General features: G+C 38.4%; 1 protein-coding gene across 1 annotated transcript; it reads right to left on the bottom strand.

The window, feature by feature from the left end:
- Positions 1 to 12,644: 12,644 nt before the first annotated feature.
- Positions 12,645 to 16,411, bottom strand: tmem18 (transmembrane protein 18). Its single transcript, XM_034921583.2, has 5 exons — positions 16,250 to 16,411; positions 15,386 to 15,503; positions 14,783 to 14,837; positions 13,994 to 14,087; positions 12,645 to 13,173 (listed from the first exon to the last, which is right to left on the bottom strand). The coding sequence occupies exons 1-5, from the start codon at positions 16,337 to 16,339 to the stop codon at positions 13,075 to 13,077; spliced, it is 456 nt and encodes a 151-aa protein (XP_034777474.1). The 5' UTR covers positions 16,340 to 16,411; the 3' UTR covers positions 12,645 to 13,074.
- Between the last annotated feature and the right edge of the window lie 5,972 nt (positions 16,412 to 22,383).

The raw sequence follows: 22,383 nt of genomic DNA on the forward strand, positions 1-22,383 counted from the left end.
TTACCAGGATGCTGTTATAATTCCCTAGCTGTGAGGCGTAAGGCCCGGCTGAATAGGCTCTTTTGAGAATCACCTCAGAAACCTGGCACTGCTTGGTACGGCAGGCACCGTCCGTGGATAGCAGAGCCAAATTAGTCGCGTGGACCAAGGCAGCAATGGAAGCCTCAACCAGCGGAAAATGGGCCAGGCCTAGATTTTCCGCATCATGCAGCCTATATAGGGCGTCCATCGTACGTGAAACAGCAGAAGCTGTTGTCGGATGGTCCCAGGAAGACTGGATTTCATATATAAAATACAGGTGAACTGGGGAAGATATGGGAGAGGTCGGAGGCTCATCATCAAACATTGATTGCCTTGTTTCCCCTGCTGTAGGCCAGGGCACTTGCAAGGTTCCAGAGCTTTACCACTGGGGATGTGCTGTCTGACTCCATGTCCTCAGACGGGAAGGCCAGTTCCTGTTCACCCACCTCCTCAGTGGCGGCGATGGACAGTATGTCCAACTATGGCCAATCTGTGCTCACGGCCCCTTGGGGACCCAAGAGGCCAGGCAGGGCAGGTGGTACCAAGCTTTCCCTGCAGCAATTCCACAAGAACAGTTCCCTGGTGGGAAACAGCTGCCCAGATTTTCTCCATCTGGTCTGAGTCTACCGATCGCCTGGAACGGCTACTCTTCTTCCTCTTCCGCGAGGAGGGGAAGGAGAGGCAAAGCTCGAGGAGGATGAGGAAGACCATGAAGATGGTTTACTGCCTGGGCTACTTTCCCAGGTGCGTCATCCGCTCTCACTTGGCGCAGAGCCATGGGGTGAGGATGCAGCAACCTCTCTAAGAGAGGTTGATGGGGAAGAGTGCTGAGCAGGAGTAAGGGAGGCACAATGTTCCTTCAGCTGTGAGATGACCTCTTTTCAAGTATGTTCTTGAAAAGGGGGCAAAAAGTTTGCAGAAGCTGCGATTAACCAGTGCCTCCTTGGCATGCTCTGGCCCCATGCAGGAAGAGCACCTGCCATGCTTGTCCTCCATAGGCAGACTGGTCTTGCATGTCTCACAGGGATAGAACCAGCAATGGAGAGCACAAAGTGTTGCTGGATCTCTGGGAAGAAGTGACTCGGGCCGATGGCTTCACGCGGGGCACAAGGTCGTAGCGGGACGTAACTAGCAACAGGCTGTAGTGCACACAAATAAGCATAAATAGAAAAACTATTCGATTCGCTTAATATCACATACAAAATGTGTAAAAACACATAAAATGCTAAATATATACAGATATAAGCAATAATGTACTTATCTTAACAAGACTCTCTGATCAGGTCAGTCTTGAAAGGACAAATGTAGCTTTTGATCTCTCGGGGGCAGGGTCACGACTGCATCACAGAAAAATAACACCCCAAAAATACTTAAAGCACTGAGTAGATATACAACATTATTGGGTGCCACAAGGAATCCATTCCAGTGTTTGTTGTTGGTTATTTTAACCTTCCTTGTTTGCTTTTCTACCTATATTGCTTTTTGGTTCCTTACTATATTGCCAAAATGCCTGCCCATCCCCACTGTGAAAAACATAATAAAACAAAAACACTACACGATTTATTTTTGTCTCTTTACAAACATTTTTTCTGTGTAAACTTGTACAGTTTAAAAAAAGCATGAAAATCAATAGTCTTTGTCAAAAGTGACGGTTTTTAATGTCTGTATTTTGCTGTGTGTTTTTATTAGTGAATCTGTTGTTTTAAAACTGCTGCTAGTTCTCCTGTGCACTGTGACCTGATGTTTGGGTTAAGCACTTCCCCCACAGTTAATAGGAAGTCCCGCCTTACCTGCCAGTCCAGCCAATGATAGTCATGGACTGACTATAAAAAGGGAGGAAGAGGGACCAGAGAAGAAGAGAAGTGCTTTGGGAAGAAGCACACAATGTGTCTGGAAGAATAGTGAGGAGACAGCAGCATGGAGAACACTCTTGGGAGCAGTCTAAGGTTGACTACAGGAATAAAGGAACAGGTTTGGAGGTTTTTTTTTGTTATTTTTCTATTTGGGACTTTGTTGCAGCGGGACTTGGTTAGAATTTTTGTATGGATTTTTGTTTTTTGGATTTTGTTTTTTTGGGGGGATTTTGTTTTATTTATCACCAGCCACTGTTGGACTGTGTTTGAGCTATTTTTTTTGTGTGTGTTAATGGATTGTTGTAGAGAATTATTGAAACGGAAGACATTTTTTGGTTTACAAACCACCAGATTTTTATTTTGGGTAACTGCCTTGTTGTGTCTGGTTGGTACTCCTTGGAGAATCCATTCCTCAGTAGAATCAAAGTTGTGGTCCCGGGAGACGGCCAAGGGTCTGAGGGCGAGAAGAGATAACATTATTTTATTTACACTTCATTTCCAGAACTGCTGTAACTTTTTAAAATATTTTTGTATTTTGCACTTACCTAAGCTGAGCGATCTCTTTTCAGTCCTGCCAGGACACGCTCAAGGTCTGCCAGCGTTCTACTTACCGTTGTCCCAAGGTTTGAGGTCCAGAGATACTTGCCAGTCAGTGCAGAGGGTCGAGGTCCAGTGCCGGTCTCCAGCATGCCACGTCAGGGTTCCAGGAATGGCGGCGAGAGAGAAAGGAGACACGCAGGGTTTAAAGGCTAAGGGGAAGTAACCAGAACCCCTGGGTAGAAGTGGTAATTCTACTTACCTCAGTGTACATTTCCTGATGGCCATTGTCTTTGCCCTGCTCCTTTCCAGGTTCATCGAAGGTGTTGGCCGGTCGGCGGTTGGAGGTCCGCGGCGGGTTCGAGCTGTGAGGGAAGCAGACGTCAGGGGGGAAAGGTGTCTCTTGGGACCCCCGGAGCTATCAGACAGATTCCTTCTTTTTAGCTTATCCGCCATTTTGGACAGTAACCTTAACCCTTTTTTTTGTTTTTTTTTGTTTTTTGAGAACTACCAACAGGAGGGGACTGCCTGGTGTACTTTTTTATTTGTGGCTTTCCCTATCTTGTTTTTTTTTTTTTTTAACTTGTTGCTGTGTGGTTTTTAGTATTCTATTTTAACCCTGTTGAGAAACAAACAAAAAAAAGCTTTTACCTACCCAAGCCTCTAGTGCAGGGGTGCCCAATCCTGGTCCTGGAGGGCCAATGCCCTCCTGGTTTCTGTTCAAATTGTACACTAAATTGATTAATTGGACCAATTAGGCTTCTAATAAGGGCTTGATTGATCTAATTAAGTAATTTAGGGCACAGTTGCAACAAAAGCCAGGAGGGACATCGGCCCTCCAGGACCAGGATTGGGCACCCCTGCTCTAGTGTGTATATATTGGAACCCGGGGATAACCTGAAAAGGGGAAATTACTATCTACTCAGTCATCAAGGTCCTTGTCTTTGCCAAACCCAAGGTGGCGTAGTCATTACAAATTCTACAAGCAGGTTTACTGCGGTTACTTCTGGTCACCCCACCCGTGAAATCTTCCTAATGGATCCCTTACAACAAAAAAGATTTGTCAAATCAATTTACTGAACCAAATGCCATGATGTATTTGATTTACAACTGCAAATGTAAACTATTCAACACAAACATTATTGTGGCAGCTTTTCCAGATTTTTTTTTTTATAAATATTACTTTATTTTTATTTTTCTTTATGACTAACAGTATTTCTAAATAATGGTAAATACTGGATTGTAGTTAAATTTATCATAGTTCATTTGTAACCCCTCTATCCAAATCAAATAAGAGGGGGGACTACAAAATCTAATCCAAGGACAGTGACTGAAGTGCAAAATCATAACTTTTGCACTTCAGTCACAAACTGGTCCACGTGAAATCCCTTTCCAATTCAGATGATGCACCCTGCACCGTCGTTATTGGCTGTTAATGGTTGAGAATGAAATGTGTTATACTGCTCATGCCATACCATACTGATATTGGGGATGCTGTGTAGCTCTGTAAGCTTGTTCTGCAGAAGGGTTGTGGGGTACAGGAGAAGGAGAGGTATCTGCAACGGGAAAAGCAGGTCCTGGTCTAGCAGCCAGCACCTGTAACATTGATTGAAACACTTTTAAATGTTGTTCTGCTTCAAATTTTCTAATTCTCTCTTCCATTACTCGATCAACTTTAGCTCGCTCATTCTCCTGACAAACCATTGCCTCATGTTGTTCTATTAACATATTCCTTGTAGGTAAAAGCACAGCCTCCATCATATCTTTCATGCGATTAAATTTGGATTTTTTGCGAAGGTTTGATAAACCCTCTGATCCACCACTACAACGCAAGGTATCTGTATTGCTGGAAGATGCTGATCCTTCAGTGCAGTCGTCTGTGTCTAATACCGTTTTACTTGAGACATCGAGGGAATCGCTGGTGCTGTCCCAGTCGTGAGTAACGTGAACTGAAAATATAAACATTTTAAACCTGGTAAATGGAGAGTAAATACATTGTATTTTTAAAGTTACATTTAATAAGAAACTATTGGCGACGATTGCATTGCATAATTGCAATGTTTTAAAATTAAAATAAAAACGACACACTTCAAAGGTAACATTAACTTTTTTTAAACGCAGGGTACATTGTTTATTTCATAATTGTTGTTTAACCCATAGGCTTTGTGAAGCTGTAGTTTTCCTTAACCCAAAAGCAATGACTTTCATGATCTTTTTTCATTCTAGTAATAATCAGAAGTAGCCTATATTAATAGTAAGTGATGGTTCCTTTTTTTTTAAATTAAAAGTAAAACTGAAAGAATAATGCCACTTGGTAGACAGTTAATTAGATGTGAACAGTAAACAGTTAATTAGATTGACAATTAAAAAAAAAAATAAAAAAAAATTACAGACTGTGTAAAAACTTTATCTTGCTTAATTGGAAGTCAACACTATCGGTTTCATCGAAACTAGTATTTGCCAAACATCCAGTACAGCAGGTTGTGTTGTAGGTCTTGTACCCAGTATCTTGTCAATCTCAAAAAAAAGGACAGGTTATTCTCCCTTTTCCAGATCGTTTGTTTAACAACATGGTATTTACTTTTCAGTTGTTTCAGTTTTACCCTGCATTGGTGAAGTGTTCTTTCAAAGCCTGCTTCTTGCATGCAAGCAGAAATCTTATCATAAATGTGTGTATTTTGTTTTGAACTTTGTCGTTCTCCTTGAACTATTTCAAGAAGTGCCTTGATTTTGGCATCTGACCACGTCGCGCCGTGATCCACCATTTTATACATACGCCTAAAAATAGTACGGCAGTATTGATAATCGTTCTCAACTCCTTCAGGCGCCTCTTCTTAGTGCTGTATTTGTAATGTCTACACGCCAAACCATATCACAAATCATTTTGGGATGTTGGAAGATACACGAAAAAATGTAGATCGGTATTACAGCGTCCACACTTCTGATAAACCACACTACCTGATGCAAACTAATTAGAACCAGACTCGAGACTACCTCCTGAGGGAAAATCGGGAGAAAATCAGTGGAAAAACAACAATTGCACACACCAAAATTAAAAAAATAATAAATAAATACAAATTAAAAAAAAAACAAATACACGTTTACCTTAATGCATGCCTCTTTCATGTACATCTACAAAGTGTTTCAACACATATTAGTTTCTAAAACAGTCTAGTTTCAGCTGTGGCTAGTTCATGTGTCCTTTCCTTGTATCCCAGAGTTAATCTTCTGTCCAGATAATGTGCTCAAAGTGCTGTTTGCTCAGGTACCCCCTGTATTTTTAAAGCTTAGTCGTTCTGGTTTGTCATTTTTTTCACATAGAGGGATTTTAACTGTCCTTGAGACAGAGTGACAGAGCTGTCCAGGTGTGCAGGTCAAAGTTTTCATAGAGGAAGGAACCCTAATGGGCAGATATGCATAGCATTTTTAAACAGTGGCTTTGGGAGATACCATGGTTTGGGGAGGTAGTTATTTAATTTTGACAGCGTAAATAGTAAGTATTCTCTATGTGCAGCTTTTAAAATAAATGATAGTGTCCCAGGATAACTTTGTTTGAATCTGTACACTAAAAACACATTAAACCACAGGTAGGCCTTGAAAACCATTTTGTCATTATGGTTTGATCAATGCAAGAGTGGTATTCATTGTATTTGCAAATTAGGTTTCTCATCTTTTAATAATGATAATACACACTCATAGCTGATATTACATTTCATTGCAGCAATGTTTTTGTGAAATACTATATAGGCCGGCATACATTTTCTGTGGTTTGGATTATTCTGAACAATCAGGTGATAGTGTAGTCATACCATTGTGGAGTGTGGAGTAGTGGTTAGGGCTCTGGACTCTTGACCGGAGAGTCGTGGGTTCAATCCCCAGTGGGGGACACTGCTGTTGTACCCTTGAGCAAGGTACTTTACCTAGATTTCTCCAGTAAAACTCCAACTGTATAAATGGGTAATTAAATGTAAAAAAAGCTATCTATACTTTTATACCAACCAGTTCTGACCACACTTTTGGCATCCACACAAAAGAGAAAAGCTTAATTACTAGAAAGCACATAGCACAATGATGCTGTGCATTATCCATTTCCAAGATAGATGCATGATCAATAAAGAAAGCCATCCAAGAGTTGGAGAGTGATAACCACAAAATTGTGTTTTGGTAAATTTAGAGTGATTCAGCCTTCTAGTAAAGCAGTTTAAACTGTACATAAAAGTACGGAAATGTTTCTATGAATTCCCGTATGTGAAATAAGACAAATAGATTTTACCCAACAATAAGATTATCTGTAATACATACAGATGATCTTGTGATGGGAAGACTACAATAATCTAAGCGGGGAGGAGTCGGAAGAGGAAAAAATAATTATATATAGGGAGAGAGAGAGAGATGCTGAAGCACAGTGACTCTGCCCTGCAGGCAGTTCTGCTGAGGATGTTTAACCTTGTCCTGTACTGACCACATCTTTACTCTAAACACACTGATCAACAAACAAGTGCACAACACCAACAAAGGCAAGATATTCGCCTCCTTTATTGATTTCAAGAAAGCATCTGATTCTCTGTGGCACCCTGGACTGTACCTCAAACTGCTACAGTCAGGGATTGGTGGAAAAGTGTCTGACACAATTCAATCTATGTACTCAGCAATACAGTGTAAAGTAAAGATTAATGGCAAGCAGACAGGACCTTTTAAGCAGGAGAGAGGAGTGAGACAGGGCTGTAGCTTCAGTCCCACTCTCTTCAACATTTATATCAATGATCTGCCCGGTCTGTTTGAACAGGCGCCCACCCCAGCCCTGTCCCTCGGCCACACTGAGGTGAAGTAGCTGCTGTACACAGATGATCTGGTCCTCCTGCCCCCCACAGAGGAGGGTCTGCAACGCAACCTGACACTGCTGGAGACCTACTGTAAAACATGGGCTCTAGAGGTCAACCTGAACAAGACCAAAATCATGGTGTTCCAAAAAAAGCCCCAAAACAACCAGAAAAAAAAATCTAATTTCATTTCAATAACACAGAAATAGACCACAGCCTCTCATACAGCTACCTTGGCCTCACATTAAGCTCATCAGGAGGTTACAATCTGGCAATCAAAACACTAAAAGAGAAGGCTATCAGAGCATTTATACCATTAAAAAACCACTGGCTGCATTTAATCCTCTTGCAACATTATTACTCAAACTGTTTGTTAGCATAATTCAGCCAATCCTGCTCTATGGGAGTGAAGTCTGGGGTACAACCATGAGTGCAGATTACTGAAAGTGGGATAAAACGATACAGGAATCACACATTTTCTGTTCTGTAAAGAGGTCCTATACACACGAGAATCACCCAACAACAGCTGCAGAGCAGAGCTGGGGATAGTCCCTCTGCTGATCCCCATACAGAAAAGAATAATTCAATTCTGGTTCCACCTAAAAGAAAGCAGCCCAAACTCCCTCCACTTCCAAGCACTGGAATCAGTCTCAGGCAGTGCACTTAAACCAGGTTTACACTACATGGCATCCATCGCCTCCAAAACTGGCATTCATTTCCAGGAGAGCCCTGGCTCTGCCCTGGTAAAAAAAAACAAAAAAACTACACCCCTCTACTGGAGAAAACAGATTAATCACAAAAAACAAACTCCACCTCTACAGTTCTCTTAACAGTGAATACACCCTGGCAGAGTATCGCATTGTCATCAAGAACCCCAAAAACAAACACCTATTAACTAATTAGTGACCACAAACTGGCTATTACACAATCTCTGACCCCGGTTAGACAAGTGGTGGTCCCGAGTTTGAATAATTACACAATCTCTGACCCCGGTTAGACAAGTGGTGGTCCCGAGTTTGAATAATTACACAATCTCTGACCCCGGTTAGACAAGTGGTGGTCCCGAGTTTGAATAATTACACAATCTCTGACCCCGGTTAGACATGTAATCTCCAACATCCACAGTAAGGCATCTTCTCACTGTTTCATACAGACAACTTTGTCATAGCTAGTAACAGAAAGATGTGCTTGGTAGCTCCTTTTTATAGCAAGACACTCCGCTGGGACGCACCCAACTGCTGATTAGGATTCTGCAACTGGCCAATGACCAACTGCTTTTCACTGCAACCAAACACAGCAGATAACATGTTGCAGACGCAGCATCTGACCAAATAACCAAAAAAAAAATATATATATATATATATAATACAATCAGGCTGAGCATTCTTTTCAATAAGACACATGACTCACAAACACTACATTTCTAAGAAGTAGTATACGTTTTGTCTGCCTACCTCCGAGGTAAAATATATAAAAAGTATAGTCACTCTTTTATGATATGCTTTTTGTAAAACATACAGTCCATATTTCTATAAATGTTGTACTGAAATATTGTTTTGTTATACTGTAAAAGTTGGTAAACCACAGCCATCTTTCAATGACAGAGTTGGATTCTTGCTATCATTTTTTACAGGCTTTCTGCAGGCTATATGGTGCAGTTGATTAATTCAATACCTAGCATTACACATGAGGATGACTGGATCCTAATCCTCCTTGACAGTGAAATTACTGTAGTTGCTGTGGTCACAATTTAAGCCTCACTGAATGACTATCAGTCTCCATAATGAAATTACTTATTATTATTATCTCTCTTAGGGGTAGCTGCTTACAATGCACCATATTTCCAGTAAATTAAATGGCACACTGGTGTTACCACCTATATCCAACCAAGGCAGCCGAGAGGTGGAGAACTGGGAAATGGTGGGGGGGAAAAAAAAACAAGACAACAAAAGAGGGAAGTAAAACTGGCATGTGTTCTGCTTTGATTGACTGGAGAATAGGAATGGTTTCTTTATATAAATAACAATACATTTTTTTTAAATTAATGAGCAGCAGTATATTAAACACATATTGTACTGGTCAGCTCCACAGGTTACTGTTGACTTAAAAATACATGGATATACAGTAGATATAGATTATTATTATTATTTATTTCTTAGCAGACACCCTTACCCAGGGCAACTTACAGTCGTAAACAAAAAATACATTTCAAGAATCACAGTACAAGTATTAATACAATTAAGAGCAAGATAAAATACAATGACTTCAGTTCTAGTAAGTACAAGAATATGACAAAATACGATTCAGTATCGGAGCAGATAACAGTGTCAGTGATAGTTACATCAGGATACGATTAAATGCAAAATACTACAGATTGAATAACACTTGTGGCAGATTACAGTACAGTATTCTGTAAAGTAAAGGATTAAATGCAGTAAAATAGGGAGCAGATAAGTGCAAGTAAAGCGCTTTAAGGAAGAGTGATAAAGTGTCCAGAGAGAAAAGAGGAGTTCTACAGGTGCTGTCTGAAGAGGTGAGTCTTGAGGAGGCGCCGGAAGGTGGTCAGGGACTGGGCAGTCCTGACATCTGTAAGAAGGTCATTCCACCACTGCGGGGTGAGGGTGGAGAAGGAGCGGGCTCTGGAGGCAGGGGAGCGTAGAGGAGGCAGAGCCAGTCTTCTAGTGCAGGAGGAGCGGAGAGGTCGAGGGTCTGGAGGTAGCTGGGTGCAGTCTGGTCAAGGCATCTGTAGGCGAGTACAAGAGTCTTCAACTGGATGCGAACGGTGATCAGGAGCCAGTGGAGTGAGCGGAGCAGTGGAGTGGGAGAAGCGAGGCAGAGAGAACACCAGGCGAGCAGCAGAGTTCTGGATGAGCTGGAGTGGACGGGTGGCGGAGGCTATCCAGTAGGGAGTTGCAGTAGTCTAGGCGGGAGAGTACCAGGGCCTGGACAAGGAGCTGGGTGGCGTAGTTGGTGAGGAAGGGTTGGATGCTTCGTATGTTGCTCAGGAAGAATCGGCTAGTGCGTGCCAGAGTGGAGATGTGCTGGGAATACGAGAGGCAGGGGTCCAGGGTGACTCCGAGGTTCTTAGCTGAGGAGGAGGGAGAGAATGTGGTAGATTCCAGAGGAATGGAGATAGAGATCAGAGGAGGAGGAGGAGGGAAAGAAAAGGAGGTCAGATTTAGAGAGGTTGTGTTTGAGGTGATGCGAGAGCATCCAGGAGGAGATAGCAGACAGACAGGTAGAGATACGGGAGGGGATGGTGGAGTCAGAGGGGGGGGGGGGGGGGGGAGGAGAGGAAAATCTGAGCATCATCAGCATAGAAATGGTATGAGAAACCATAGGATGCAATGAGGGGGCCCAGGGAGCGGGTGTAGAGAGAGAACAGGAGAGGACCCAAGACTGACCCTTGGGGGACTCCTGTTGAGAGAGGGCGAGGTGTGGAGATTGCTCCACGCCAGGTTACCTGGTAAGTGCGGTTGGAGAGGTAGGAGGAGAACCAGGCCAGAGCAGTGCCAGAGATTCCCAGGTCAGCGAGAGAGGATAGTAGAATAGAGTGATCGACAGTGTCAAAGGCAGCAGAGAACTGCTGCCTTTGACACACACTAAAAAAAAAGATGTATTCCAGAAACTTTGGAATGAAATGCTATTTTTAAGAAAATGGGGGTTTGGGCCAGTCAGAGATATGAAGCATAGTTTTTTCCAGATATATCAAAGAGTTGAAAAACTACCTGGTTGGAAAGGGACAGAGTTGCATAATCCCTAATGCACATGATCAACCAGCCCCTTTGTGAATCACTTTATTTTACAATGATGCACTGGCTCCCCCTTGTGGTCATTATAAATGATGTGTATCCTGGAAGGCCATGCACAAATAGAGAAGAAATAAAGTATAAAGCTTTTACCAAATTATTTATATATAAAAAAAAAAATTTAAAAAAATAAATTAAAAAATTTAAAAAGTTTTTTTCAAACACTGTTCTTATAAATTAAATACTTGATATTAACACAACTATTCTAGACAGTTTTATACAGTAAAATAAAACGGATATGTACCATTGATATGTAAAATAGTAATTCAACTGAACTGAAAATACAGTTGTTTATTAAATATGATGAGAATAACTCAGTACTGACTCTGTTACACTAGTCTTAAAGAGTAAGTCCAGGGTTATGAAAAATATTGCCCAATACGTCCCCACATGTTGCTACAACTGTTCAAATAATGTACCTGTAATTTCTCTTTTCATTGTTAATATCCTGACAACTTTTTACACTTATAACTTTAAAATCTGTATCAAAGCTCTTTCCAAAATGTCCGCTCTAGTGTACTGATAGTGTAAGGATTATTGCCCACAATTTTCAAACAGGTAACACAGCAATAATGATCCATGATGTGGTACGGAACAGAAAAGACAGAGCACTTCCTGCTGTGGTTTAGTGCACTGGAGCGGGCATTTTGAAAAGAGCTTTGGTATATGTAATAATTCTAAAATAAACTTTTTGTTTATAAGTCTTTCTCCGTGTCTTCAGTCTTCAATTACTTTATTTCAAAAATCAGTCTTAATGTTAAGAGTTTTATAGTTATGATGTTATGATAAATAAACAGTGACCCTGTGCAAATACTATTACAAATGCCATTTGAAAATTATTTATCCAATCCTGGTAAAATATATATCCGGAAAACCTCTAAATGTTAAAAAAATTGAAGTTACTTATAAGATTGTGGGGATATACAGAATGGAGCTGTCTCTCTGGATCCATCTGTCTGTATGGCACGCTTACATTTTAAGATGCATCTCAAGAACACAATAAATCATTCAACATACTGTGTCATTTTGATATGCTATACATGATTCTAATACCTTGTTTAATTAAGTAATGACAGCAGGACTTCTATACTACTCTGTAAATACTGTTGCTATGACCAATATACCTAATTTTGAATTTAAAGTCATTGCAGGGGATGAATGTGACTGACATACTTGCATTTGTGGTACAGCGAAGACAAAGGAAACTAACAAATGTATGGCTGCCCCAAACAAATGCTATCAAAACTACACAATCCCTCATCTAAACCATTCTAAAACAGAACAAAACTTTGGAATTGCACAATAACTTATTTGTTATATTATGTTTTTGGTTTGTGTTTAGGACTCAAACCAAAAACTGGTCTAATGTCTCCAAATAAACCATCAGAGTCATTGTTGAAATACAATCCAGTGGGGTGGATTGCATCTGGATTTGCTTATTGGACAACTACATTCTCCAACATAAGTCACACAGAAAAAAAATATTACTTTAAAAAGCTTTTTGTAGTACAAAATAGCATGTTTTGATGAGGATATGATCATTCTGAAATAATTATCGTATCACTATGGGATGAATTCCTTTAAGAAGTAGTTTGAACCAATGGTTTTGTATTTTAAAAAAGGCTTTATTTTGTACTCATGATCATTTATGTTTCATGACAAACAGGAAGATACAAATTAAATAACATCCTTTAAAACATTTGTAAAGCCGTTTATTTAGCAAAAGCAGGGATTTGCAGAGAAGTCCTACTTGTAATAGAAGTCATTTATGACAATAACCAAAAGAATACATGACTGCCACTTGTATTTAAGATATTGGGACATACTAACTGAAATGATTTTATCTAGGAATTTACTTACAGCACATGCCAATCAAAGCACATCAATACTCACTGAAATAAATAAACTACTGGACAGACTGGGGGAATTTGTTGCTGGTGATGATAATATGAATGCATTTTAAAAGAATGTTTCAATTGCAAAGCTAAACCCGGAATGAATGTGTATACTGTGGCTGTACTCTGAAGTGTTGGATTAGTCTGCTTTCCTTCTTTTTTCTTTATTTGCTTTTCTTTTGATTTGCAAAGTCTTCAGCTCCGTCATTGTGGTAAACGTTCTGTACACCCACACAACCTAAAAACCAGAATATAAAATTATAGTTAGTAAAATCTAGCTTCTTCTAAATGTAAAATTATCATAAACAATGCCTAAATACTATGGTTCATATGCATACAAGACGGCAGTAATTTCACCCATTAAAAAAAATACATGTATATTGGGCAGTATTTTAGACACGATTTATAAAACTAGGGCCTGGTTATTTTACCGGCCAGTAATGGGTTTAGATGTGATTTTTCATCACGGATTGTTACCAAGAGACTTTATCTAACCAATTGTCAGGAGGTATGCAAATGAGCTGTGCCCTCTACTTAAGATGTATGATAAGGTGCTGGACGCGAGTGAGAGGTTAGGTTAGGGGCAGTATACGGTTTTTGATTTAAAAAAAAAAAAAAAAAAAAAAATTATGACTTTTATATAGCTTGAAATATTCAAAGGCCTTCCTGAAAAAGAACTATAACCATCAGAAATGCAATTTTTGTCAGGTCATGACATTTTACTTTTGGTTGAGAAAAAAATCCTCTAATGTCAGCACACGCTTCCTTCCGATTATTTCTCATATTTAAAGCTTTCATTTAAATGACAAATGGCACAGAAAAACAGCACTGCACAATTACATTAAAATACAACTCATTGTTTTTATTTGTTACTGCATTCCCCCCAATTTGCAGATACCTGTTCAATTCATTCAAATACAATACATACAATAATAATAATACATCTAAAATCTGTTTCTCATACAATACACCTTACCATACAAAAAGCTTTTATTTTAAAATAAAAAAATTAAATTTACTTGTTTTGCTTGAGGTAGATAAAGATGAAACCAACTTACCACAATCATCATTGCATTTAGCAAAAGGGGTGCTGAAAAAACTAATGAGATAAACATTCCTCTTGAATCAAAGTACTGATGTTTAGAAAATGACCTGTTTTTTTAAACATAAACAAGGGAAAAGAGGATTAAATAATTGAAGCAGTTGGAAGAAGAGTTATTCCAGGTTCCTATTGAACCTCAATATACAGTATAAGCACCACCAGTCGAAGGTCTTAAGCCATAAAAAAATGACACCTTTTCTAGATGCCAAGCTAAATTAAATTTTCCTCCTGTTTCTCACAAATTACGTTCCCTTATCACAGCAATTCCCGCACTACAACATGTGGCTATGTGTTTAACAGGCTAGCAAATCGGGAACCACACCAAGCTAAAAGTTTTAACATCCAAATTCTGAACATAATATCCCTCCTGAATAGAATTTAACATCCCACCACAGCTGTAATTACATAATTAGAACGATTGTTATGAAAAATTTGATTACCATCCATGACCTACAATCACAGAATGTACTTTTTAAAAACATGACAGACGCACTTACGAACAGACAGGAGCCACTACATATCACTAGACTGATGCTCTCAATTTGTGCAAAATAATGTTTCTGCCAGGTTCAATCAAACTAGAGCCCTTTATGCATAATTCTAGATTGAATATGGGTGTCCAAAGTAACATACAGTTTAACTTCAATTATTTCTTTAAAAAAAACCCAAATATTGTTCAAACATGACTAGTGTTGTGCTGAAACTATATCATGAAAAGGCTAATATTTTTTAATGCAAAACATACCTCCAATAAATTGCTGCCATTTCATTTATGTACTCTGCACAGTACACCATCCCCACTGTAATACAAAATATACTTTTTGAAGTTATTTCAATGACATTGTCCATCACAATACATACATTTACTTTTACATTCTTAAGTAGTAAGCATGTTCAATTGCCTCAGTAAAATACAGAAATCAAAAAACAAAATCAAATAAGTGTCTAAAGTATTGGATAAGAATGTACTTTTTATTCCTGGCAAAAATGTTTACCGAGTGCCAAAAAAGAACCACATGGCTGTAGCTTTTTAAGTTTTGCTTCTGAAAGAATTGGTTTGTCCAATATCAATAACTAGTAATGTTCTGAATATGTTTTTGAAATACACCCAATCAAAAGTTTAAAAGGTAACAGTATATATAAAAAAAAAAAAAAAATGAAAGAAAATGATTAACATATTCATTCCATCTTTGAGATCTGATGGAGATTCATTATTTCTCCAATAGATTACCTCAATAACATTATACATAATTACTGATGCCTTATTGTATGCGTCTTTATAATGTGGTTGTTTTTATTTAAACTTAGACTGTTTGGGCTATGTGAATCAGTCAGTCAGTTTACTTACCCATCGTGAGAAAATGAAATATCTGAAGTCTGTAAAACCTGAATGTTATCAATGTTACCAAGAGACAGAAACCGTGGAAAGTCAGTAGTCCAATGAGCCATGACTCAGACCATTCAATCTGAAAGAAATACATGAATATCAAAGTTGTGCTGATGAGCAACTGAAAACATTAACGTTTTGACAAAGATCACTGCAACCTCCTGCGGAAAAAAACGTTCTATTATGAAACAATATATTATAGTAAAAACATATGAGTGTAATACACCATAGTTAAAGCATAGGTAGCCATTGTGAAGAATTGCCAGGTATGGTAAAGAATATTAATCATGGTAAACTATGGTAAATGCATAGTATAACCATGAGAAAACAGCCCAAATAGGTGCTAAACTTGTATACAGGCTTGCATGGGGGACTGCAACTATTCCTATGGTATGATCAATAATACATCTAGCCTACTTCTCATTACATCGTATAAAAGATATGCCTTCTTGTTCATTTAATAGATACCGAATGCATATTGTACTGAAAGACTTAATTTTATGTACTGCACCACCACAAACAAATTACCGAAATAATTCTGCAAACGCAACAAACCCAACAAACCCGGACACACCGAAACAAACAAACACATCACCAGCGTCCCAGGTCATTAATCGATAACTTCGCTACGTAAATGCTTAAACAAAGCTTAAACGTCACGAACAACAATCGTGGACCTGACTATTGTTACATGCAAGAAAAATGTTAAAACAAAACTTAAACAACAATCGCTTGACTATTGTGCAAGTATGAACACATTTTCAGCTGGTACAGTATTTCAGAAGACCTCGCTTTTTAAAAATAATAATAATAAAACATTCTTACAGATAATAAGAATGTCCAGATAGAAGTGATTCTTAAATTACTGATAGCATCTACGGGAATAGAGCTATTCCGGTCTTTTTGCTCAACCATCTCCACAAACAACACACCAACACACCAACAATGACGACGAGTCACAATAAACGCACAGTAGTAGTCGCTTCAGAATTACGTCACAGTTTTATAATGAATCCGCGGGTGCGTTCACGGGGATCGTTCTGCGCAGATTCTGTGCAGAATCTGACCAATTTAAACGCCCATTGGCTAAATCTCTGTGAACGCACCCCACGACTCAGATGCCTCCCAGAATCAGGTAACATGGGATTGATATAGAGGGCTAAAGGGTGAGAATTGGCTCCTTTTATTGTTGAAATATTATTATTGTTATGCTATGCATCTTGCATTCAGAAATGTATGATATGTGAACCCCTTTCCCGATGTTAAGCGTTAAAACTGTTTTTTTTTTGGAAAGGTACTTTGACGGGTCTCATCAAAAAAGGCTAGTTAACAAAAAAGTTGCATGTAGGCTACATTTTTAAGTAAAATTGCATTTTTAAGTGAACCAGAGAGAGAGAGAGAGAGAGAGAGAGAGAGAGAGAGAGAGAGAGAGAGAGAGAGAGAGAGAGAGAGAGAGAGAGAGAGAGAATTACATCCACGCACCATATCTCATGTTGTAAACTTACTTTCTAATCACCCTGTGTATATTTCTGTGAAAGAGCAGGTGAAAGAAAAATGAAAAGTGTAGTCCTTCGGTTTAAAATAGGTAACAGTACTACATCCCCCAGAAAACCTCGGGGCTTAGAATTGGGGTTCCAGTGTTACGTGGCGCTTTTCTATTGAACGACCTGTGTTGTGAAATATCCTGCATCCCGTGGGATCTTTGCATGGCTTGCCCTTAGTAACGTGCACGCGCAGCTGTGAGAAAAACAACAGACACGTGAGATTTTAATACTAATATGTAATCGTTGTGTGCTGTTTTTCTACGGTAAAATAAATAAATAAACAATAAAATAAAAAAAGATATTTAATGTTTCAAACGAGTGGTGTTTTTTGTTTTGTTTTGTATTTTTTTTCCTTACCAGTAGGCTAATATATATATATATATATATATATATATATATATATATATATATATATATATATATATATATATATATATATATATATATATAATACTTATTACACAACAGGCTCCTTTACTTGATCTGAATATAGATCGTTATTAACTTTTCAAAGCACAGTGGTTTGAATCAAAATAGCTTTAGTTGCAATTGAATCATATTGTAGCGATCTCGGTTAACGCAGGCAGGCGCATCACACAGGGTGAGGCAATCCACACGCAGACGCCCCTATCCAGGGCGACTTACTATGCAAATTCTATGTATGCTGCTGAGGAAGCAGTGACAGGTACGTGCCAGAGTAGAGATGTGCTGAGAGTAAGAGAGGGAGGGGTCGAGGGTGACACTGAGGTTCTTGGTGGATGAGGAGGGAGAGAGGGTGGTGGACTCATGAGGTGGGGGAGGAAGCGGTGGGGGAGGAAGAGGGGGGAGAAAAGGAGGTCTGATTTGGAGAGGTTGAGCTTAAGATGATACGAGTGCATACAGGTAGAGATACGGGAGGAGATGTCGAAGTCAGAGGGGGGGAAGCACAGAAATGATACGAGGAGCTGAGGGGACCCAGGAAGCAGGTGTAGAGAGGTCCATGTACCCGCATGGACCTCTTATCATCCTCCTGCTCACTGGTAAATCCATCTCAGCTACATATGTGAGCAGGAGGATGATGGGAAATGTAGTTCTGAGAGGTCCATGCGGTTTCATGTGAAGCCATCTTGAGGCAGGGAATGCAATTTAAAAGTTTAAAAAAGTGGTCAAAATATTTTTTTTAAAATTAAATTAAAACAATATACACACCTTACGTAAACAGTTGTAGCAACATATGGAACATGTAACACAGTCCTTATAAAAAGGTCCTTATGTACCCTTTAAGTTGACAACAATCATTACATTACCTGGTGGCATCACAGTGCCTTTAACCAGTGTGACCAGCTGAAAATCATCTAAACCAGCTCCACAGACTTTGACCAGGATAAGCTAGTATATTGCTGGAAGTAATGTTAATCAAAAATCCTAACTAATATGTCAAATATTTTAAAGCCTAGTTTGATTATTGTAGTTGAATACAAATTCAACCACAAGATAAACAAGAAAAATATAAAAACAAAAAAAGTTTAGTTTTATAATAATGTACTGGTACAGGACTTTAGAGGCTAATTTTTCGTATGTCCAGCAGGGGGTGCCACAATACTAGAATTGGTACAAAACAGATCACTTAAAGATGCCATCTCCATCCTTCTCCCAATAAAAATGGAGAATCGGGTTTGGTATTGAATGTGACTGTCCTCTAGTAGCTATATATTACAAAGTGTTCCAATGAAACCAGTTGATAAAGTATACAATGGTAAATTTACTAAAATCCATTATGCATTTGTTATTTGTCAGCCAAGAATCTCAAAGTATAAGCCCCCTGAAAAACAAGCAAAGTGCCATAGGCTTTTAGGTACCTTGTTTGTCAGTGCTGCATTGTAACCAGACAGCCAAATCACATCTGTCGTCATTAAAATAGCATGTTTCACACTTAAATGAGACATTGAGGCTCCTACACACGTTGTGGTCTGTGACTGAAAACTGCGTCATGATTGAGTTTGGAAGTTTGAAGTGCCCTTGGTGTTACCTTGAGAGCAACAGCACAACTAAACTCGCAAAAATGAAAAGCAAACAGGAGGGCCAGATACCTCACATGGGCAGGTACTGCAAATACAAAACTACAAATGGGCAAGGCATTGTCTCCTAAATACTGTGAAGAGTTTGACTGACACATAACACAGACTAGCCTTATATTATAAAAAGAGCCACCATCCATAGGAAATCCTATTTTTTAAAGGGTAAACTCTACACATTGTTTTATGGCTGTGAATTTTTTCTACGCTTTTTCTGATTACTTTGCAAGTGTGCATTACTTTATGGAGAATTCTGTTGTAACAAGACACTGACCACAGTCGCTAATGTTTCTCCATGTTTGTGGATCTTGTTCCCAGGTTTCTGTGGCTTCTTCTTGTAGATTGTTTTTAATAGAAATATTCATATGCATGTCTGGAACTACACAGGGTGACCAGATGTCCAGGATAGCACGCCTTACGTTAATTACGTAAACAGTCGACAACCATCTGAAAATGTGGTTCCAGAATAATATTTTTCATATTGGTTAGTATTCTGAATTAAAATTATGCAAAATGAGGGTAAATATAGCAATACATATTATTATTATTATTATTATTATTATTATTATTATTATTATTATTATTATTATTATTATTATTATTATTATTATTATTATTTATTTCTTAGCAGAGGCCCTTATCTGGGGCAACTTACAATTGATACAAGATATCACATTATTTTTACATACAATTACCCATTTATACAGTTGGGTTTTTACTGGAGCAATCTAGGTAAAGTACCTTGCTAAACTAGGCTGCAAATTGGAAAGGGAAGGTGCAGTGGTTGTGCAGCAGTCAGAGGTGGTTGTTTTTTGTTAGTTTAATGTGAAAACAGTAATAGTGATAAAATCACTAAGTTCAAATAAGAAGCATTCTTTAAAAAAACAAACAAACATTGTATCATTTTAAAACCATGAAGCTGGATCAGGGCCCTACACTTTGACCATGATAAAATTGCACAGGAATTTCTCAGTTTTCTCATTAATTTTCCCAGAACTCTCAAGGCTTTACAGTGCTTACCTATGCTTTACCATGCTTTCACTGGGCTTTGTTACACTTTGCAATATTTAACTATGGTACACTTTGGTATGAAACAGATGAAATAAGTACATCTTTTGTTTAATACATATTTAATAATGTTTGAATAAATAGAAGATTACAGTTGTTGTATAAGCTACCTAAAGTACTGACTTCAATGCAGTTATACCTGCTAAGTAGTGGACAGTCTTAAGTTGTTTATAACAAGCACATTGTAGCATTTAACAGTACAAATAAATAATGAATTTGGTAAAACTGGGTCTTTAAGAAGAAGCCAATAAGTGTACCAGTATTGAAATGAATCCAATGCTACTATCTAGTCATGCAAAATAAACACATGTACATAAATAAGCAAAACTATTTAATTACAAAGAGCAAAACAAGAAATGCAGCCTGTGAACAAAAACAAATCACCCCTGGTTCAAAATGTAAGAGAGATTTAATCAATGTGGCAGTGAAAAGGTTGTTTTTTTCTGGGACAGCACTGGCAATGGAACGACTGAGAGAATCAGAGTAGAGAGTCTGGGGCATGTGACCCCTGATTCTGTCCTTCAAAATCTCTAGACCCTACGCCAATTTCTTCTCTTGTATTTTTCATGAATAAAACCCAATGTGATCACAGGTGTGTATTTCACTTTTGTAATAACAATTGTCCTTTTAGAAAAAAAATTGCAAACTTAGCACCGAAGCAATGCTCTGTAATCTCTGACCAATAATGTTTTGTGATTCAAAGCTTCACTTTCATGATTATACAAAAGCTGACTGCAGGGCTTATTACTGAATTTCAAATCTGTTTTTCCATATCTGTTCTGTGATAGATTTTGTTTGGATACCTCACATGCCACTGCTGGTATTATAAAAAGCGGCAGTCTTATTAGTCTATATGACACTTACACCTACAGTATCTGCTTCCAAATGCACCTTATGTGTTTTCTTTTCAGCGATTTTTTCAGCCTACCAATTATTTTGTAAAAACACACCACATGAGCCTCACACATTGTTTTTTAAGATAGGATTTGTTGAGTTAAAATGCAAAATTCTGTATTAAATTATTAACATGGTAATAGGTGTGAATCGAAGACCACAAACAAAGTCAGCCTCTGCTGGGAGACTGTATCTGAAACAAAGAAGATTATATAACTTGATATGCTTAAAATTGAGAAAAGAATATATCGTTTGCATAAAATATATCTCAGCAATAAAATATGCTGTTTCATCAAGGATGTGGTATTTTGTTTTTCTATTGAACAATCATAGTGATTTCCATATGAATGGTGTGTAAATAAATACAATACACAGATCATTATAAGTGCAGCATTGAGTCTGTATTAAGTAACCACATTTCTTTATCAATGGTACACAAATAATCAGGAATTTTAGTTTTTAATTTTTCCTTGTCAATTTTTAGCACCGAAGTCCAATATCTAACTGACTCTCGCTGGGCTCCTGTCAGACTATGATGCAGCAACACGGAATAACCCAATTCTGTATCTTGACAACCAGCAGAAAGATTTCAGGAGGTAGCAAAACCACATCACAGTGCCTCCCTACCCTTCTATAAGTCAAACAGAAAACAAGAACCTGGATGCCTGTGCAATAAACTACAGCCTGATTAAATGATTTATGTTGATGTGTTTCCAAATTAATAATAGTTTTTTGGAATATACCATGGGGTTTATTCTATTAATCTGAATGGTGACGGATATAAATATAGCCATTGTGTTCTTCATTATAAGAAGGGGAGTCTATGAAAACCAACATCAAGGACATCTTTTAAAAAAGTGACAGGTTTGGTCATATTTTAAAATGTAAGCAGTGGAGGCATTTTGATCTACAGTACTACTTATCTATGAATAGCTACAGTGCATTGCAGCAAGTATTGTATGCATTACAGCAGACCAATGTCACAGAACAACTACTTCTCCAACTGTTATAAGTAAAATTGATGTGGTCGATACAGAAGAGCCCGTCACTGGCAGTTTTCCTTGGGCCCTATTTTCATGATATCGCAAAGTAGTGGCGCTAGCGCCAAGCTCATTTGGGCACGATTTTTAGAGCTCAAAGTTGCCGCAAACTTTTTTTGGTGCTGGAATGCGATTTTGGAGCCATGCTTTGTGCCGTCTTTTAGGGCTAGCATTTGTGACAGTGGTCAGCATAACTTTAGAGGCGTGGTGTCATTAACATTTAGCTGTGAAGTGATTTTGATCTGGCACAAAGCTGGCGCTGAGTGCTGCGTTTGTATTTTAAAAGAGACATCTCAGAAAGGCTAGAGTGCAAGCATCAGTGCTGGGGGTAGAAGGAAGTGAAATGTGGAGAAACAAGA

This window comes from Acipenser ruthenus, chromosome 6 (assembly GCF_902713425.1).
Source record: "Acipenser ruthenus chromosome 6, fAciRut3.2 maternal haplotype, whole genome shotgun sequence".
Classification (NCBI taxonomy): domain Eukaryota; kingdom Metazoa; phylum Chordata; class Actinopteri; order Acipenseriformes; family Acipenseridae; genus Acipenser; species Acipenser ruthenus.

Excerpts from the sequence above, each read along its gene's own strand:
- tmem18 (XM_034921583.2), bottom strand. The coding sequence starts at position 16,339 with ATGGTTGAGCAAAAAGACCGGAATAGCTCTATTCCCGTAGATGCTATC. Across the intron at positions 14,838-15,385 it reads ATTTCATTTTCTCACGATGG|TGGGGATGGTGTACTGTGCA; the intron begins GTAAGTAAACTG and ends TTTGTATTACAG. Across the intron at positions 14,088-14,782 it reads ATGGCAGCAATTTATTGGAG|GTCATTTTCTAAACATCAGT; the intron begins GTATGTTTTGCA and ends TTAAAAAAACAG.